The sequence below is a fragment of the Neopsephotus bourkii genome, unplaced genomic scaffold (assembly GCF_033783945.1).
Source record: "Neopsephotus bourkii isolate Nb327-2 ecotype Australia unplaced genomic scaffold, CSIRO-AGI_Nbou_v1 NB_1763, whole genome shotgun sequence".
Classification (NCBI taxonomy): domain Eukaryota; kingdom Metazoa; phylum Chordata; class Aves; order Psittaciformes; family Psittacidae; genus Neopsephotus; species Neopsephotus bourkii.
The window spans coordinates 433,773-454,168 of NW_026902237.1; the positions used below are offsets into that span (position 1 = coordinate 433,773).

The window sequence follows — 20,396 nt, forward strand, 5'->3', positions numbered from 1 at the left end:
CTGCTTCAAAATACATAGATCCATATTTATTTTTAATACTTACAAGAAGGTCCCTTGACTTCATTCATTGCATAACTCAAGTACAGCAATACCAACTAGAATGACAGAAAACTAATTAAAAACTCATTCTGTCTAGTGCTATAATGGCATTTGGATAAAAATTATAATACAGTGATATTCAGCAACAGCACTGCATGAGCACATGCATACTCCCCAGAAAATTTTACGTAGAAGTCCTGACGTCAATTATATCCCATAATGAAGAGAAAACAAATCCTATTCAAGAATTTATTTTTACTTCATATAGAAGAGAAAGCTGTATGACCACAAATTTAACTCTGCTTCTGTCTTCATTACCATGACCACACACATAAGTTTTCCTGTAACAGTATTCTGCTTTCAATGCTGATTTGGCCTCCTGTGCCCATTCTAAGGGCCTGATATGCCACCTGTTGATGCCAGTGGTGAATCTTCACTTGATTTCAGGCAGGCAAGGATAGGTCCTTCCACATGTGTGAAATAAGGGCAAAACTACATTGTTCTGGCCCCTAAGCATACAAGCTTTCCTTTACATGAGTCCCATGGAATTAGTAAGGGTTGTTCATCTAGTAAGAGGAAAGCACAGGTGTTTGCATGTGCAGGACCCTATTTGATAGCAGTTTTATACCCATTTTCCCCCAACATACATGAACGCCAATGCCAACAAAAAGTACAGGGAACTTAAATAGCATTATTTCACGTTTAGCTTGTGCTGGTGACACTTGATTATTCAATATATTCCAACATGTGGTGTTCATTTCTTGAGTATATGCTGCACCTTAGATTGGTTTCTCAATGTAATAGCGATTCACAGCCATAATATGATACAGACCCTTAGAATCAAGATTGATCTGATTCTTAGAAATGCACCTTATTGTTTAAAACGAGGACCCCTGCTCTTCTAATGTTTTAAACACTGTGATCTTTCAAATGTGTTTATTGTATTAGTTTTTTATTGCAAATTATTATAGAAACTAGATTTTATAGCTTTTTAACAGCCGTGAGAAGACTAAGCTTCATAGTGGCAGAACAACCTCTGTGTATATCCATATTATGAATCTTAAAGCTGTGATTATATTTTGCCTTAAATAAAAGCCCAACCTTGAACTGTATGATTTTGTACTGGATTGCTTATTTCTGTACTTACTTTCCATAGTGCTGGCAACTTTTCCTTCCTGAGATTAAAGTTTTTCACTTAAGTGTTTATTTTCAGCCTCTTTATAGCTCAGTATACATAGCCTCTTCTCTTTATAGAAAGACCCCTCTGTTCGCACTGAAGGGCACTACAGCATTAAATTCACCAAGACCTGCCTATAACGAGGTTTATTGTCATCATGAGGTGAGCTCACCTAAAGGTGAACAGGGGGGGACTCTGGATTTGCCAGCGCACCAGTGCAAGAAATGTCCCAAATAAAGTGTCACTGGCATTTTCTGTATAAATCTGGCGACAACTCAAGTTGCATTAAAAAATAGTAGCAGACATGCAGAAATAGCCATTAGTGTTATCCCATTAATAGACCAATAGCATGTCAAACCCTAGTATTTTGTCTTCCTGTTGTGCTGCTGGTAAGTCTCTGGTCTGTAGCTGACCTCCACCTGCAATTAACAGATAAGGCTGAAACAGTATCTATCAAGGCAGGCATCAGATCCAGCTGATCATGAACCAAGTACCTGCACCAAACAGAGAAGTGGCAGTGATGTGAGACTCCCCTTGTGCAGGGTAGAGGCACCTTCTGCTGACCTAACTTAGAACCTCAGGAGCCTTGTTTCTTGCCAGGTGCTACGATTCAGGTTGTTGTGGAGAGACTGCAAAGGCTTACCTTGCCCTCAGGCTGTCTTTTACTGCTTGTCATCAGTGATGCTGCCTGCTGGTATGGGTGACCTTACACATACCCAGAATGCCTTCTGGTGCTGCTGGTGTTGCAGCAGCACTTTGGGTTTTATGATCGTGGGAGCCTTTGAAGGCAAAGGCCTGACAAGCAAGGGTAAGACCCACCTGAGAAATCCCTAAAAGGGCAGCTCTGCCAGCAGGCTTACTGGCTGGGTGAGGAGGTCTCTGAACTAGAAGGGGTGCATCACGGTAGGGTCACTATGACTCATGGCACCTTTTCTGCATTTGGTTTTTTTTTAATCAGCTTTTAATGTTTCAGAGGGTAATTTTCTTCCAGATGTAGGCCTTTAGCCTGAAAGGAGGCAGGGGTACTTCCCCCTCAGCATGCCAAAGCCCCCCCGCAAAGAGCAGTTCCATCTTTCCACCCACCCCACACAGGTCAGTTATGTATCTTCTGGCCAAAGGAGACGCGAGGAGGGAGTGCTTTTCCCATTTACAGCGCAGCCAAGGCGCTACCAGGACCAAGCCCCAGCACAGCCGAGCGCATCCACACGGGGGTCGCCAACGGGAGGTCCCCAGCGACCCCCGGGCCTTGCCTTGGCCCCTCCTGGCCGGAGCCCGCGGCGCGGCGGCTGCGCCAGCGGCTCCCTTACGGTGGGCGCCCCCTAGTGGGCGCTGTGCCTCAGCGAGCGGCGGCTGGGCGGGCCGGGCTGGGCCGGCGCGTGGGGCGGCTGCAGCGCGGCGAAATCGCCCCCCGTGGGCTGAGGCGGTGTGGGGCGGGCGGCGATGAAATTCCCGGGCTCCGTCCTCGTGTCGCTCGTCCTCTTTGTGGCCGAGACGGTGGCGGCGCTGTGCCTGAGCGGGGCGTACCGCGCGGCGGGGGACCGCATGTGGCAGTGGCTGACTCTGCTCTTCGCCCTCCTGCCCTGCGCGCTGGTGCAGCTCAGCCTGGTCTTCATCCACCGCGACGTGAGCCGCGACCGCCCGCTGGTGCTGCTGCTGCACCTCCTGCAGCTCGGGCCCCTCGTCAGGTCGGTGAGTCCCGCCTCGCCCCGGCCATCCCACCTCGGCGGGGAGAGCCCGCGGGGCTCGCTCGGTGTCCAGAAAGCCCCGGCCTTTGCGCCACTCCCGAGCTGCCGCTGCTGCTGCTCTACACCGGTGTTACCGGCGACCGCATCCTCCCTAGTCTTATTTCTGAAGCTGCGGGAGGAATCATTCCCTTTGCAGGGGATTCTGTCCTTAGGCAGGAGAGCGGCGGGGGGCCGCGGTGCTTTGCGGCCCTCGGTAAGCGCTTGGCGTTGGAAGGAGATGGGTGAAGCTTTCCGGAGGGGTGGGCAGGCGGAGATCTCGCTCCCTTTCACGGGTGGCGTTCCTGCTCTTGTTTTCTGTCCTTGCAGCTCTTTGCAAACGGCTCTCATCGCTGCTGGTTCATCCGGAACACTTTACTCTGAGGTTACCTCCAAGAGAGAAAAGGAACACTTGCTCAGTCGCTAGTTTAAAACAGTGATAGGATGCATCTCATCTGTGCATCTTGGGAAGACCAGTAATCCTGTAGTCTGTCTCCTCTTTCCGAAAGTGAGATTCTTGCCCCAGATTGCCTTGGAAGTTTTTCAACTTCACTTCAACTTCTCACTGAAAATGTCCTTAGGGACAAAAGAAACAATAGATAGGTGAAAAGTTACAGAAGTCCCGTGACAAAGTGTTTGTTGTTGGGCTTTCATTTGGAATTTAAATTCAATTCTTTTATTTAAAGAGAAAGGCAGTAAATACAGTATCTCTGTGGTAGAGGCTAGGAAAAGCATCCCAAACTTTCTGAAATTCCTGGGCAGTGTGGAAAAAGACGATGTGTTCACATTAATAAGGGTGATGTTTGGATGTTACAAAACATCTTAAACTTCAAACCCCCATTGAATTCCTCTATAACCGTGGCTGGATTTTTTTGTTTGCTTCTTTTGTGAATATTTTCAAGATATTTAAATTATAGCTTAACAGTTAGGTTCTTGATATTTCTAAAAGCTAAGAACAAAATACTTCCGTGTTCTTTGGAAAATAAGAGTGGACCCAAAGGGAAAGCAACTACCAGAATAAAAATTATGCTCATGACTTTTGTCATTCTAAATCAGTTTCTTGAGATTAGACAAGGAAAGAATGTCATGTGAAACTGCAAGAAGTGCAGCAGCAAGCGAAGGATGTAAATAAAATTAACAAATTAGAGGATTTTATTTCTAATTACTGGGAAGAGACATAGACTTCTGCTTTGACCTTAACCACCAAGCACAATTTCACTTTTCCTTTCTCAACAGAAGTTTATCTGTTTGCAACACAAGTTTCATCTGGTGCAGAGCACACTCTGTGCTGTGTTGGCAAGCTCCCAGCTGCAGTGGGTGATGTAAAAGTAGTGTGTATACAGCAGCCTTTTTCTCTCCTGCCCTCTCCTCTCCGTGATACTGCAGTGTATGAGTGTGTCACCAGCTCTGCACTTGTGCCTTTCTCAAAGATTTACGAGCTGAGCGTTTCAGGAGGGTTGAAGATGCTCTGGAGGTGTTGCAGTGTGCCTGTGCTGCAGTTCCCATGGCATCCTTTAGGCAGTACAAAGTGATGTGTGTTAACCTCTCTCTAGACCCAGGACAGCTGGAATTATAGTTGCTGATAAAAAGGGCGTAGTGCCACCTGAAAAAAACTTATTTCCTGCTAAAGGCATGAAGGGCTCTACAGAGCAAAGAGGAAAAGTTTTGTAGAAAACCACCTCTCTTCAGATTCAGGGAAATGTGTCTATTTGTAGGACAGAACTGAGGGAAGGTGATGTGATCTGCCTGTGACAGACATTAAGGGTCTCTTTTTTGGTTCATTGTCTTCCTATCCACTGCCACTAAACATTGTTTTATCTGTCAGAAGAGGAAACTGATCACTTCCCACCAGGTGTAGATGTGCACTGTAAAAGTTGAAGTGTTTTCAGCATGTGAAATGCCTTTCCTTTCCCTGCTTTGCACAAGATGCTTTCTATTCTGTGTGGACTGGAATACATGTAAGTCTGAGGTTTTGGCTGTGTCATCACTTTGTTGTAGCTTTAACCACTGTAAGCTGAAAAAGACCATTTTCTCTGGAGATGTTTTCTCACATCCTTTTAGGCAAAGTTCTGCTCGTTTGTACCAGAGTCCTGCTGCTGTTAATCATCTGCTTGAAGTCACCCAGTATGAAGCCGCACTCCATCCCCTGTGTTGGGTCCCTCTTACAACTCACGGGCACAGCCCAGACCCTTTTAGGGAGGGCTGGGTTAAATAATGTCAAGTAGGGTACATAGTCACCCCACGCTATCAGAACAAAAGGTTAAGGAGCCTTAGGCTGTGTGAGATGACCATGCTTCAACAGAGGACATTCTGCTTTCTCTGGCTTTAAAGAAGCTGACACTAACTTTTTAATCAGCTCGGGTTTGTGACATGATGCAGGACAGTATTTCTCTGTTCACACTCAAATATCAATGCACTGCTTTACAGAGAGCCCATGCATGTTGTGTGAGTTTCCTTTATCGTCTTAAAAGCTAGACACTTTGCTCCCCTTCCTTTTTCCCTTAAAAAGTCAAGTTTAAATTTTGGGGAATGGTTTGGCAATATCTTGGCAGGGAAGGAGGCTATTTAGCTTGGCAAGCCAAATGATCCAGCCTGTATTGAATTCTCTCCATGACAGAGGAAAAAGTACATTCTCTCATAAAACCTTCTTTTATACCACCACCTTCCCCAAACACCCACACTCCACCTGTTCAGGAGGCACTTGCTGTCCTGCTGCTACCACTGGAAGCACTAAAATTAGGAAGCATTCCTTCTCATGCAGAGGACTTTTGCTGTACTGGGAGAGTAGTGTTAATGCACTCAGTTTTAATTCTTTCTCCCACTATGAGCTTCTCTGCATATTCAGAGCAACTTGTACAGTAAAATTCCTACCCCCTTAAGTAGCCTGGCTCTGATCCCCAGGATGCAGGCATGCCTTAGACTATGCAGAGAGTTGGCTGGATCAAAGTGACTGCAGGTTTCCAGGCACCATGTGGTATTCCTGCAGTATTTCAGGTCAGTAGCACTCCTTGTGAACACACTGATTTGTCTGGATGCTTAGAAAATAAATTTGGATTCTCGTTCTCTCATTCTTTTTTTTTTTTTTTGTGAAATTAGATATGGTTTTTGCCACATAAAGTAAATTATAACAAAAAAATTATTTTAAATAATAGTCAATGTCATAATGTCAGTGAGAGATTTAATACATTTTTCTTTTCTTTAGAGAAAATCATGATAGGCTTTTTGGCTCATTATCAGCTGCTCCTGATCCAAGAACTGTCTCTTTGTTCCCTGTTCATTTGAATGGCACCTGTAGCACCGAGATTATCTCAAGATTTTAGGTCATGCTACAATTCCAATACATATCTGGATGTATATTTGCTAGTGTACTGCCCTGCACTTAGGGATTTATTCAAAGTGCAGATAACTCTTCATGAACGGTGCCAGAGAACCCCCTGTTAACTTCCTTGCCCTTTTCTGTTCTGCAAGTAATGGATAGGTTGGGGGCTGAAGCTAGTAGTACAGATTTCTGACAAGCTGGCTTGAGCAGTTGGGATTTATAGTCACAAGTTGGGGGTGTTGGTGGTATTGAACCATAAATCTGATGGATGTGGTGGTTTCCTACCATCTAACTTACTGCAGACATTACTGAAGTGACATACCTACTAGGGACTGGGGTGAACTTGGCAGTGCTTCCTTCTGGTACTAGCTCCATTGAGAAGAAAGCTAAGTGACTGCTGGTGTCCCTGAAACTACAGTCCCTAGTGCTCTATTAGCTGAATGTGGACATACAGGCTCTTCCTCACAAGGAGCATGCAATCAGGAGATGTCTCTGTCTGCAGAAGGATGAACTGCTCCTGCAGAAAAAAATTGAAAGTTCCTGCCCGAGGCAGGGGCGGTGGAACTAGATGATCTTAAGGTCCTTTCCAACCCTAACTATGCTGAGATTTTGTGATAACAGGCCTCTCAATAGAACACTAATGACCGTTTTCCTCAGATTTTAACAGGACAAGGATATAAACAATAGACTACAATAGAGTTGGGGGGATTTTTTGTTGTTTTACTTGTGGGGTTTTTTTAATGGGGTCAGGCTTGTTTTCTCAAGGCATAAGGAGAAACAATTACATATGTCTGAGTATTGTGTAGACAGCAGCAAAGCAGATGCAATAGGATGTTTGCACCAAACTGCCAGGGGAGCTGCTGTTACAGTCATAGTTAAATTCTGTAAGCAGGAAGTGAAAAAACCCCAAACCAACAAAAACCAAATCAAAACACCTATAGGCTGAAATTATCAGAGGCATTAATGTTTTGGCTGCCTAGTTCTGCAGTTTGAAATTTAAAACGCTCTTAACAGTGCAGATAGTCCTTCAGTCACGTTGTGCAGAAACAGAAGGTCTCTCATGAGTAGTCTCTTTCTTAGTGACCTGTTTTGTAGTTCTGAATAGCACAGGTCTAAAAGCCTCTCTTCCCTGTGGGACTTGGCTGACCTTGCTGTAGGAGATTCTGAAAGCTCTAAAATTTACAACTGTTGATGCATCTCTTTCTAGATGAGGAGAATATGCCTAGACCCTTTTCAGGCTTCTTCATTTTTCCCTTGTTCTTGAGTAGGTGTGTTAAGTGTCCATGATGTGATGAACAGAACCGATAGTGCAGATAGAACAATGAGTGAGGAACAGATCTTTGCCTGATGCAGGTAGTAAATCCACAGGGCTGACAAATCTTTTGTATGCTTCTCTAAAGAAAATAAATTACTAAAAATTGAGCCATTAGGGAAATCTGTTTATACATTGGCAGTGAGAGTGTGTGGATAGGTCTTGAATAGAGATTTGTTCTTGGAGTGCTTGTTGGCTGTGGGAAGTTCTGGTTTCATTGCCTGCTCCCTCTTCACACCATTATTTCGCCTGCATTTGAATCCCACGCATCCATGATTAAAAGAGGGAATGAGGTGCTTGCTCACAGCGGGCATGTAAGTATAAGATTGTTCCTCCTACTGACTGTGTAGAAGATGAATGTGTAGCTGCTGAATCACCCCTTGAAGACACCATCAGGATCCTTGAAAAAATATAGCTCTTCTCTCTGCCAAGATCTGGCAGCAGGGGAGAAAGCAGCCCCATCTTTTACTTATCTATTGATTAGCACTGTAGAGTAGATCTGACATTTATTTTCTTCAGAGTAACTTTAGTTCTTTCAGAGCCTGTATTGTGACTGCCATTACATGCAGTGAAAATGGCCATCTGCTTGCCTTGTGCTGTGGATGTCATGGGAGGATGTATTGAAAGTATCCTAAACATCACTGCATTGCAGGAGATGGATTGTGCAGAAGTTGGGATCTCTCACTGCTGTTGCTTTGGAGGGGAGCAGTGATGAGCAGTGAGCAGCTGGGCCTTCTGGGGAATTCCCATTCTGTAGCAGTTTGTGGAGGAAAACTGGCAGGAAGCAATTCCTTTATCATGGAATCATAGAAAGGTCTGGGTTGGAAGGGACATTCAAGATAATCTAGTTCCAATGTGGGGCATCCACACCTTCTCTGGGCAGCCTGTTCCAGTGCATCACCACCCTCATAGTGAAGAATTTCTTCTTAATGTCTGATCTAAATTACCCTCTTTTGCATTGTATCTTAGTTGTGTTTCATACTAAAAAGGAACAAACCAGTTCATTTAAAGACAAGATGTCCAGCCCTTCAGAATGCACTTCACAGGCACAGTTGTAACCCACCACGTGCATGATCTGAATTGATTCTTCATCATTGTTCTGAACTCTTCTCACCTGGATGGTTCTTCAGGTGCTTACTAAAACATTTAGATTGGTGCTTGCTCTATCACCAATGCTTGCTCTTTCAAGCACCAACCAACGCTCTTTCATCTGTATCAGATGACAGCCTGCTCCTGTTTGAAGCAGTTGCTTGGGCAGTGGCTCCAGTTAGAGTCTTGAGTGCATTTGTTATTTGCCCCAGAAAGCATGACCTCCAAGACACTTTCTGTGTGGGATGGGGTGGGCTGGCCTTGGAGAAAAGATGAGCATCATTACTATTGTAATCTGAGTGCTTGCGCATACCATTTTTATTGCTCTGTTGTACTGGTAAAAGTGCCCTTTGGCTCTAAGGTTTGTTCATTAGACCTTTTCACATTGTGTTTGCTTTTCTATACAGGTATAAAATTTCCCATCACAAAACGGTATACTTCTACTTAATACCTAGGTAATATATATGAATCAAATGCTTGCTCCAAACCCCAACATTTTGTTGATTATAATATTTGCTATAGTCAGTAGTCTTATGAATTTTATAATCTGTATTATGGGATTACTGCATATTTGCTAGATGGGTCCCTAGACTGTATCCACTTCTAATGACACACAGAAAGAGTTCAGAGGCTGATGCTGAGATTTCATTTTCTGTAATAGCTTCAGACTTGCCCTCAGCTCAGGATGAATAGATGGCTGTGAAAACTAAGTGAGACAAAAATGTTCTGGGATCTTTATTTTGGAATAAAATCAGTGTTTTTGTTTCAGAATCTCTGTTGGCTTCATAAGATGTGCTTTATTAATTTTTCACACTTTATTTTTGGCTGCATGGAGTTTTTCACATGGAACAAGACTGGCAGGGACTGAAATGATTAACAAGGGGAAAATAGAAAGTTACCACTGTGAATGGAGCCTGTGGAACACCAGCACTTTGAATGGCTGTAGTGATAATGGTAGCTGATGCCTAGGGAATCAAGGATAATACTACAGGATCCTAAAACTGCTTTCCATCTAGAGCAGAGGCAAGTTGCTAGCGGTCCTGTTAGGGGGAAAAAATAAGTTTATTAAAATAAAAGTCAGTATGCTTTTATTTGAATTTTCATCAATCTGGTCTGTTAGCTTTCCCCTAAAAGGCAGTAAACTCTGACTTTGCAGTTGTTGAAAAAAGTCAAGCTAAGGAGGAAACAGGAATTCAAATTCTTGGACAAGCATACTTCTGAGCTTTGTAATTGTGTGATACTTGTAAATAGAAGGTAAGCCTTATTTGTGCATTACAAAAACTCACTGGCCAAATCTGACCTGTCAGAGACTTGGAGGCGCTGCATTCCAGCAAGTTTTACCTACAGAGGCAGCCAGGTGAAGGAGATGAACCTCAGCAGGCACTATGGAAGGAAAGAAGACCTCAGTCCTCTTCAGAGGATGATGCTCATGCAAAAGAAGATGCCATGTGTGTTGGGCCATAGAAGATGTGATGTGACGAGATCTGGTGCCATAGGTCACCCTCTCAACTGAGGGTTTCTCCTCACACAGCCTCCCTCTGGATTGGAAGACAGTCCTCACCAGTTCTGCTGCTCACACTATGATTGTTTTATCTCTTGAAGCCTGTACCAGTGTTAGGCATAAAAGAAGGCAGGTTGTGTCCACACTGGGTTCGGACTTCTGGGGGTTTTATTTTTCAGTAGTCAATGCAATTTATCCTTTATCGTCCTGATGTACGTGGACAGCATGCCCTGTATTTTTAGGACCCCATGCAATGTGGTAGAAATAGAGGTTCTTTCCTCTCTCTTCTCCCTCAGCTTGTGACTTCACCTGTAGCTAAGTAGACTTGCTTGTTATTACTTCCCAGACAAGGCTGACTATTGTTGTACATGTTTTGGGTCCTGCATGATGCCCAAGCCCACCCTTGACATCTTCATATCCAAGCAGCTCTCTTAGAATAGCTTTACAAAGCTTTTGCCAATCTGAAATTAGTAGTTGGAAGGGAGTTTCAGAAACTTTCAGGCATCTGTCTGAGGCTCTATTGTCTTTAATAATCAAGGAGCCAGATTGTCCTTTTTGCTATAGCGTTTGCTGCTGCCAACCCTTTTGGATTATTGTCTGTGTATATGTAGAGGCAGCAAATAGTACAATATGTAATTTATATATAGAAGTGCATATGCTAGCACCCCTTTGTTCCTTAGAAGTTCGTCTGTGGTAAGTTAGACCTACATAAGCAAGAGGGTTTGTTCCCCTTCTGTTTAAAGTTTGAAGACCTGCAGCAACTGGAAACACTGCATCTTCTTACTTCGAATGTTTTTGCAAGATTGTTTAATATGCCTTAAACAGTGCAGAAAATGTAAGCAAATGTAAGGAGCAAAGCTCTTATTTCTGCGTCTTTTTTAAAGAAATGTGAATTTCCAGGGTTGTGAGGCTTGTTCTCATTCTTGCTGCTATGGCTTGTTAAGGCAAGAGTTAAAGAGTCCAACTGTTCATGAGGTATGTGCACCCACTCATACTCTGAACTCCCCTCCAACATCTTGAGACTTTTTGTTTAAGACATAAAAAGTGTTTTTACTGTAGTGTCCTGTTGGCATGTCACAGATGTATGGGTAAGTAGAAGAGAAAAACATGACTATCTGAAGAAAAACTTCCAACTTGATTTCTGGGTTAGCAGCCTATGAACATTGTAGAGGATGAAGAGTTTAGGGACTTTAATAGGACAGCAGAGAGCAAGGGCAGCTTATAGGAAACAACTAAACCTCCTCCCATGTCTGAGTACTACAAGCAGCCCAAAGGGCACTGCCAGATTCTTGCTCTTTACTTGCACGTAGTTCACATTTTTAAAGAGTGAAATCTTCATATTCCAAATTTGCCAGAAGGAGAAAATGTACAGGCTTTGCTCTATGAACGTATTACTTAAGTCTTAGTATATGATGGCTTAAAATACTTAGGAGTGGGAAGACCTATGCTTTCTTTTTTTTTCCTGTTACATTAATTACTGATTTGCTTCTAGGTGTGTGGAAGTCTTTTACATTTACTTCCATGCTGGCAGAGTTGAAGAGCCCTATGTCAGCATCACAAAGAAGAGGCAGATGCCCAAGGATGGGTACTCAGAAGAAATCGAAAAAGAAGTGGGACAGGCCGAAGGCAAGCTGTGTACGCACAGGTCTGCATTCAGCAGGGCATCTGTGATCCAGGCGTTCCTTGGCTCAGCACCCCAGCTCACTCTCCAGCTCTACATCTGTGTCCTGCAGCAGGAGATCACAGCTGCCAGAAGTAGGTAGAGCTATTGTTTTCACCTCTGTATTTTGGTGGGAGGGAGAGGAGAAACATCAGCAGTCAGGTATAGCTGTCATGGACAAGAATCAAACTTAATTGTACTAGGTTTCATCTCCCTGACAACTTCTGATGGTTGTTTTGATGGTGATGTTGCTGTCAAGTTTGTCTTTATATGATCATATTTTAGACTATGACAATTTGTGTAGCATACTTGGATTGCAATAAAAAACAGTAATTTGATAAATTGGCTATTGTGGCATGCAAGGTAGGCAGCTGGAGGGACTGAGCTGTTTTCTTGAAAAGATAAAACAAAAAATTACCTGTGTTCCATTTTGAGTTTTGAGCATACTTTCTGGAAGATTCCATTGGGTACAGTGCAGAGCATGTTTTTCCATGCTGCAGTAAGGAAGGTGTACTTTCAAGAATGTGGTTTTAAATACGGACTGAGGGAGTGAACAGACTTTACTTGTGACAGACACTGAATTTGGTATCTAAAGGTAGGACTCACTAAGCTGGTATGCAAATGTGGCCATCTAATCTCTGGACCCAAGATGTTAAGCCTTCACCACGCAGTGCTGCACCACATGGACTTACCAGGACTGTGGGACTCTGCATCTTGCTCCAGTTCATTGAAAAATCAGTCTTGATTTGCTGGCACACTGCTAAATAAAGAACCTACTCCAGGGGGTCGTAGGACAACCAGCCTTTCGGTGTAAAAAGGGACTTTGGCAACTATGTGAACTGGAGGTATGTTTCCACTGAAATACATCTCGTTACATCTCTGGGGTCCTGAGAGGCCAGGGATCTTTTACCAGCTTTACAGCTAGGGAGGCTGAGACTAGGGTAACCCATTATGAATCTGAACATTTTCTTCAGTTCTGGTGCCTTGGTTGGCACTGTACCAAGGTAAGGAACTAAGATTTTTAGACAAGCCTTTATAATAATGTCAGGGTTCTCCCCTCAGTTCAGAGAACAGAAGACTTTAGTATTCCAAAGGGTGAGTCAGTGCATAAGCATATTACAACAGGTTGAGGTCTTTTTACAAAAGTATTTGTTTAAGGTCATAGCAGTTCTTACTTGAAAGATATTACTCCTGACCTTACTTCACAGCTAAGGTAGTCTCTTTGAATAACCATGGCATCTGTGCTGTGGGATGGGAACAAAGCAGCTGAATCCTTTGCTGAGTTGTGCAATTAGCAGAATTTCCAATCATGTTGCTGCAGGTGGCATTTGCTTGAGAAAGGTCACCTTTTTATTGTATTTCTTCTATTACTGGTGTTGACCTTGCTGGTCATGATTGCCAAGGCGAAGTGCTGTATTCCAGATTATTAGAGAATTGCATATTTAATGATTTGTAACTCCCTGTTCTGACTTCTATCGGTCACTGCTGAAATAAATTCTGAATCACAGACTGATAACTGATAAGTGACCTTCTGTGGGTGTAGTTAAACAACCAGAGAGAAGCTGGCTCACCAGAGAGTTCAGTAAACCCACCAGCAAATGCAGTAGTCATCTCATGTCTCTCAGGAGCCATCTCCATAACACGTGTAATTCTAAAATATAGACATGTAAAGAAAATATGTGTGTGTATGTGTATATATATATATATATATAAAAAGTGGTTTTGTTTTGTTTTTTTCTACTCAGTGTTTTGGGAACAGCAGCAATGTCTGTTAGAGCTCATTCAACAGAGAAACAAGAGTCCTGACCACATCCCTCTTGCGTATATTTTACCTTCTGAAATATTTACCCTTTCTGCAATCTCTTCAGCCACCTTACTCCTTCAGTAGTACCTTTTATTCACCAGTATTATTCAGGCTCCAGAGTAAATGAGAATGATGCATAGCACAGTGTCAGCTTGTGGTTTGTTGTCCTGGGTTCAGCAGTAGCAGTCATTTTTCTTCTTCTTAGTAGCTGGTGCAGTGCTGTGGTTTTGACTTTCAGCCTGGGAACAGCACTGGTCACACCGATGTTTTTAGTGGCTGCTCAGTACTGTTCAGTCTGGCCAAGGACTTTCTGAATCTCATACTGTGCCAGGGAGGAGGGGAAGCTGGGAGGAAGCAGAGACAGGGCACCTGACCCAAACTAGCCAAAGAGGTATTCCATACCACAGCATGTCATGCCCATTATATAAACTGGGGGCAGTTACCCAGGAGGGCTAGGTCACTGCTCGGTCGGGCTGGGCATCGGTCGGCAGGTGGTGAGAGGTTTTATTCTCTTCCCTTGTTATTTCCCTTATCATTATTATTATTGGAACAGTTATTGGACTGTTCTTATCTCAACCTATGGGAGTTGCATTCTTTCGATTCTCCTCCCCATTCCTCTGGGGAGCAGGGGGAGGAATAAGTTGGACGGGAGGAGTGAGTGAGCAGCTACATGGTTCTGAGTTACCAGCTGGGCTTAAACTGTGATGTATGTACATGTTGATTCTTACGTACGGATACGTGACTTTAACCTTTTGATCTTGCAGCATCATCAAAGAAATTTAACAGTCAAGCTCTTTCACACTTCAGATGTCTTCAACTTCCATGTTCTTTGACACTGATCCTCCAAAGTGCACTATTTTTTCCATTTATTTATGTTACAAATATCACTGACTCCTTGTCTTTTCATTTCCACATTTTTTGTCTTCTCTCCTCATGAGTCTCATTTATTTTTATTTATTTTTTGCATTCCTACACTAACCTGTCTGTTATTCTGTGTAAATTCTGCTTGGTCAGTGGTAATGAGATCAGTATCAGCTGTGAGCCTAAAGCAGTTTATCATCATGCTGCATAGCATGGCTTGTCCCTTTCAAATATGTTTGAAACTCATTACTGCTTGCACTATTGAATTGAACGGTTCTGCAAAAAGCATGCATGCTTGCCTAGAACTTTGTCAAAAAGAACCATGCTGCATCTTATGTATTTCATGACATTAATTAATTTATCTGGGTATTTTCTTCTGGATGATCATGCCGGTGTTCTCCAAAATTGTCATTTCACTGTTCAAGAACATAAGATCAAGAGAACTAAAAGCAGGACAAAGCTTCTAGGTTACTGATGAAAGACGTAAAGCTTTGGTGACTGTTCAGCATGAAATGTGTAGAAGTGGTGTTGGGTGAAATGCCACACTGGAAACCCACCAGTATGGCCTGAGTCCTAGTTTTAGGCTTTCTTTGATTACAGCGTAACTGGGAAGAAGTTCCTAACTTGTTAGTGTATGAAATGCCCAGCGTGACTTTGTAATTGCCACTCCAGAACAGGAGCTAAGGTCTCTCTTGTGCACTTGGGCTTTGCCCTGTATTAAATGCTTCAGCATCTGTCTCTATCATGCATTGCCTTAGAGTCAGCTATTACTTTGTGTTGAAGAGATGCCTGACATTAATTAGGCTCAGGTCCACTTACTGTTGGGCAGTAACCCAGACCTTTTCACTTAGGTAATACCACCTGGAGAAGTGGAAGGCCAAGAGGTGCCAAAAAGACCCAAGTTAATTGCAAAACTCGTAAGCTGGAGGTGGGGGTTGTGTGACTTTGCCTCTTACCCTTGAAAAAGGGCCAGTTCTTAGTGTGCAGTATTGAATGTGGAAGATATGTTTCTGGTAAGAGTGATCTTGTTGTAAGCTTAAAGTTTTTGTGCTATTAACAGCAGTCAAGTTATTTTTTCAAGTGTTGCTTACAGTGACAAAATAATCTCAGAAGGTGGATTTCTTACCATTTAAAAGTAAAATTATTCTGCTGAAGAAGGTACTTCTTTTTAAGTGAAAATCTGCAGCAGTCACTGCCATCTTCAAGAATAGTGGTTTTGGGCTTTTCTGTTTTTGTTTTTTGTTTTTTTTATTTTGCAGTGTCACTTTCCTAATGTTCATGACTCAGCTTTGTAGGTGGTCTTACTAGATATCTGTAAGATGCTTCTACTGTTGCTTCTCCTCAACTCATTAAGCTCTGACCACAGACTCCTTTTCTCATTGTTTAAACAACATAGTCCAAGTATTAATAGTTGGTTTTAAGTGTTGAAATTATATCTTAAGGCAAAAAAAAGAAATCATACCTAGGTGTCTTGCCCTAAGTAAAAAAGTAAGTGCCATTATTTTTCAAGGGTTCTGGTTATCAGTTTAGAAAACTATAGTATATAAATAGATAACTTATGATTCTTCAGCAGAATATAAGATTTGAGGAATAGGTATTTGTGATGTAGTTCATCTAGAGCAGAATTCACTCTTTTAGCAATTTCTGAAGTGGGAACCACCAGGTCTTGAAAAGATTTAACACATAATAAAAAACCAAAGTAAATCAGTGCCTCCCTGGATGACTGAGTGTGCACCTTTGATTTGTAAGAAAAGTTCAGCCTACTAGGAGCAACAAGGAAAAAGAGAAATGCCACCTTTATAAGTACTGTTAGGGAATTCGGGACTGATCCAGGGCCTTTCAAATTTCACTTCTTTGCCTGCTCAGTATGAGTAAAAGCAACAATAAGGTCACACTCCTCTGTTTTCCTTTGTGGTTGCTTCAAACCATCTTTTATGCAGACCTAAAAGTGATGTTCAAACTGAAGGTTTGGTGGCAGTACTGAGCTTTTGAGAAAAGAGGACTGGGCTACTATATTAAACCAGCGTCAAGAGTGGTTTCTATCAGTAGAGAAATGCCTCTTTCAAAGGCTTGAGTTTTTAAGACATGTTTGAGATAAATAAAAAATCCCTGAAATAAAATGGGGTAGTAAGATGCATGTCGTGTTTATCAAAGCAGAAAGCAAGCAGAGTTCCAGGACAGCAGCACCCTGTCCCTAGTGTGTAGGGGTTTTTGTTTCTTTAACTTTGAGAATATTCTTTTGTTTCATTAGGTGCTGGAAGTTATTTGTTCTTTCACAGTTCTAGAGCTGGCTCAAAACTGCAGGAAAGATTTTTGTGAAGACCCACAGGGTATGAAGCAGTGTTCTTGGCTGCACTTGCTTGCTGCTCTGCTTTCAACCAAATTCTGAGAACAAGTACACTACTGAGTAAGAAAGACATTTAAAAACACCTAATAAAAATCTAAGTGTTAAACAACCAAATAAATAACCATTTCCTGAGAATTTATGCACCACCAAACTGGCCTGTAGAAAATTACCACATAATATGGCAAACATTTTTCATCTTAGTGCTATTGGAAAATTAGATATAAAGGATTGATTATTTTCCAAAATAATTCAGAGGTGTTTGAGGATCAGGGTGGGAGAGAGGTTAACTAAAATTATTAAAAAAAATCCAGTTAGAAAGTTGTTAGAGATCCTGAAATACACTTGTTTATTTCAAAGTCATGCTTATAAATTAATAACTTTAATTAGAAAAAGTCCTGATAGTCATGGCTATAGAGCTATAGCAAATCAGGGAATCCAGTTCATTTGTAGGATATTGACACATAAACTAATTGAATGCTGCAGAAAGCACTGGTTGCTAAGCAATGCAGCAGTAATTGACATAATCAAGAATTCCCAACTCTGATTGTTATATCTGATGCATATAATGTTCTGTACCGTGACCAGACAGCTTGGTTAGTTTCATTGAAAGTTCCTTGCATGGACAAAATATTAGATTGAAATGAGAAGTATTGATTGGGGGGATGCCTAAAATTAGTCCCCTGAATCAGCAGCTAATTGGCATCTCAGTAAAAACTGTGAAGAAAGTATGCAAATGCTAACAGAACTGTGGGCAGTTGGCACTTTGAACATCAAGGTGCTTTCTCAATGGATGTTTATTCTATGCATCCAGGGTTCTTGTACGTTTGAACCTACTTAATGTGGCAAGACAAGACTCCTTCCTGGAATGCCAGAAAGCTTTTTCCCTATTGCATCTGGAGGGGAAGCCAGGTAACCCTTGGCTTCTGCCTTCACTTTCTGAGAATTTAAAAGCCATGAAACATTCACTTGAGGGTTTCTGGATAGATGGGAGATACGAAAAGTTGATCTGAATTTAAAGACATTTTTTAAAAGTGTTGATTTTAAATGCATGATACAGATAGGTGTATAGGAAAACACAGTGGAGACAAGTGAGCAAATCTTACACAGTTGCAGATCTCTGCACAGGCAGAGAATGTGCAGGTGGTTCTGGGTTTAAATTGCTCTGGCTTTCAATTTTGAGCTCCATCACAGAGCTTTTCATTTTAGACAATTTGCCGTGACAAAGAACTTCACAAGCACTGAGTTATCTGCATGCCCGAACTACTCCAATATTTCAACTTCTGTTTTGCAGTTTTTCATCTGTATGGGGAGGGAGTGGCACCCCTCTGCCTTTTGGAGTACTGTGAGAGTTTGAGAGCAGGTTGGATACTCTTATGACTGAGCTATATAATTACCAAGGACAGTATATGTACAAACAGCCCATGTCAGGGGGAGGAGGAGAGATGCTTCTGACTGTTAAGTGCCTTTTTGCTTTCTAACTACTTGGAAAACTAAAAAATGGAGTCTAAAATAGGAGGTAGGGTTAGAGTAAGAACCCAGATGTGTATACAAGGAATGGGGGATTTTTGCTGTGAAAACAGTTAATTTGCAATGTCTTTAACTTCTGCTAAGCTGAAGGTCCTGATCTGTCTTTTCTCTTTGTAGGTATTTTTATGGTCCTTTCTCTCCTGTCAATTGTATATGGTGCCTTACGCTGCAACATCCTGGCTATTAAGATTAAGTATGATGATTATGATGTCAGCGTGAAACCAGCTGCCTACCTCTGCATATTCATGTGGAGAAGCTTTGAGATTGCTATACGGGTTACGGTGTTGGTTCTTTTCAGTTCAGTCCTTCAAATCTGGATACTTCCCGTTGTGCTAGTGAATTTCTTTGGGTTTTTCTTCTACCCATGGATTCTCTTCTGGCAAAGCAAGTCCCCATTTCCTGAGAACATAGAGAAGGCATTGAGCAGGGTCGGCACTACCATTGTCTTGTGCCTTCTCACCTTCCTGTATGCTGGCATTAACATGTTCTGCTGGTCAGCTGTGCAGGTGAAGCTCAATGATCCTGACTTAATTAACAAATCCCAAAATTGGTACCGACTGACTGTGTATTACATGCTGCGATTCATCGAGAATGCATTCCTCCTGCTGATGTGGTACATCTATAAAACTGATATCTACCTCTATGTCTGTGCCCCGTTGTTGGTCTTGCAGCTCCTGATAGGTTACTGCATGGCTATCCTCTTCATGTTGGTCTTCTACCAGTTCTGCCACCCTTGCAAAAAGCTCTTCTCATCCAGTGTTTCTGAAGGTTTGCTGTCCTGTTTCAAGTTCCTCTGCTTTATTTGCAAGCCTCCCAAATCCAGCATACTGATAGACAAGGCAGAGGTGAAATCTCCTGAAAATTCTGATGAAGCACGGAGCAGTAGCAAGACAATATATTCTCAAAAGGGGAATCCTCATCAAAGCATTTCTTCCAATGCCTAGTACATCTGGAAGCAAGTAGGTGCCTTTGGAAGATGGCAGATCACCTGCTGGGAGCATTGTGTATCTTGGACATTGTGTCTTGTGGATGGGATTACTTTCTTACAGGTGTAGTACTGCATGACAACTGACAAGCTTACCTTTGTGGAAAATGTAGTGTATGAGTATGTGTATCTCTGTGTTTGTGTACTGAGAGCAATCTTTCTTTGTAGAATTCTATTTCAGGGTTTTCTTGCACATAGGTTTATTATCACATGCTTACTTTGAAACCATAGAAGACATCCTTCAAGAACCGGCCTGATGCTCATCTCACTCAGGAAATCTGAGGATGGAAGGGAATGCATTTTATTTCAGATAGAATGTCATTATGGCATGCAACCCTAGCATGGAAACAGAGCATAGACCCTGACTATATACTGACTGTAGCTGTGGTCTGCTTTGACCAAATTGCAGACTTTTTTACACTCTAATGAAGTGTAATAAGATAATACTTCTGTCTGAGGTATAAGAGTTGGACTTCTACAATGCAGTGTAGTCTGGGTTGCCAAGAAACAGCCAATTAGCCAGCACTAATACTGAAATGTGACTGGCGTTACCGGCTTTGCACTGTTTCACCCTTCACATTTGCTGCTTGTTAGCAAGGGAATTAAATTTAACACGTTAATTGGGATGTTCTAGAATAGCTAATTTTTCTGACATTATCGTTTGTCTAATACTTTGTTTGTGATCAGCTAGTATTAGGGTGGTGTTCACTTCACATAACTTTAAATATCTGAAAGCTGGGCAGATAGTGTGAGCTAGTCATGTGGGTGCTATCCGGAGCACATCTTCAGGGAGTGATTCAATCCATTTTATAAACATCCTCTTAAGGCAAGTGATATGAATCATTCTCTGGAGACCTATTACTCAGTGTTAACCAGATGCCTTGACAATTAGTTTTGACTATCCATCTCTTTTTCAGATGGCTAAAGTTAAGAGATAAGCACTACACTGATTGTTAGAGAGTTGGTAGTACACCAAGCAGGCAACTCAGTGACTTACGTGGTGATAGAAGACACTGAGTGCTCCTTTTTTAGGCTATATGTTATGGTTAGTTTA

General features: G+C 42.2%; 1 protein-coding gene across 1 annotated transcript; it reads left to right on the top strand.

Moving 5' to 3' along the window:
- Positions 1 to 2,599: 2,599 nt before the first annotated feature.
- On the top strand, positions 2,600 to 19,881 carry XK (X-linked Kx blood group antigen, Kell and VPS13A binding protein). The gene is made up of 3 exons (XM_061378046.1): positions 2,600 to 2,901; positions 11,651 to 11,913; positions 18,475 to 19,881. Exons 1-3 carry the CDS (start codon positions 2,657 to 2,659, stop codon positions 19,299 to 19,301), a joined length of 1,335 nt encoding a protein of 444 aa, XP_061234030.1. The 5' UTR covers positions 2,600 to 2,656; the 3' UTR covers positions 19,302 to 19,881.
- Positions 19,882 to 20,396: the final 515 nt, after the last annotated feature.

Coding starts and splice junctions, on each gene's coding strand:
- XK (XM_061378046.1), top strand. CDS start 2,657: ATGAAATTCCCGGGCTCCGTCCTCGTGTCGCTCGTCCTCTTTGTGGCC. Junction 2,902..11,650: donor CAGCTCGGGCCCCTCGTCAG/GTCGGTGAGTCC, acceptor ATTTGCTTCTAG/GTGTGTGGAAGTCTTTTACA. Junction 11,914..18,474: donor GGAGATCACAGCTGCCAGAA/GTAGGTAGAGCT, acceptor TTCTCTTTGTAG/GTATTTTTATGGTCCTTTCT.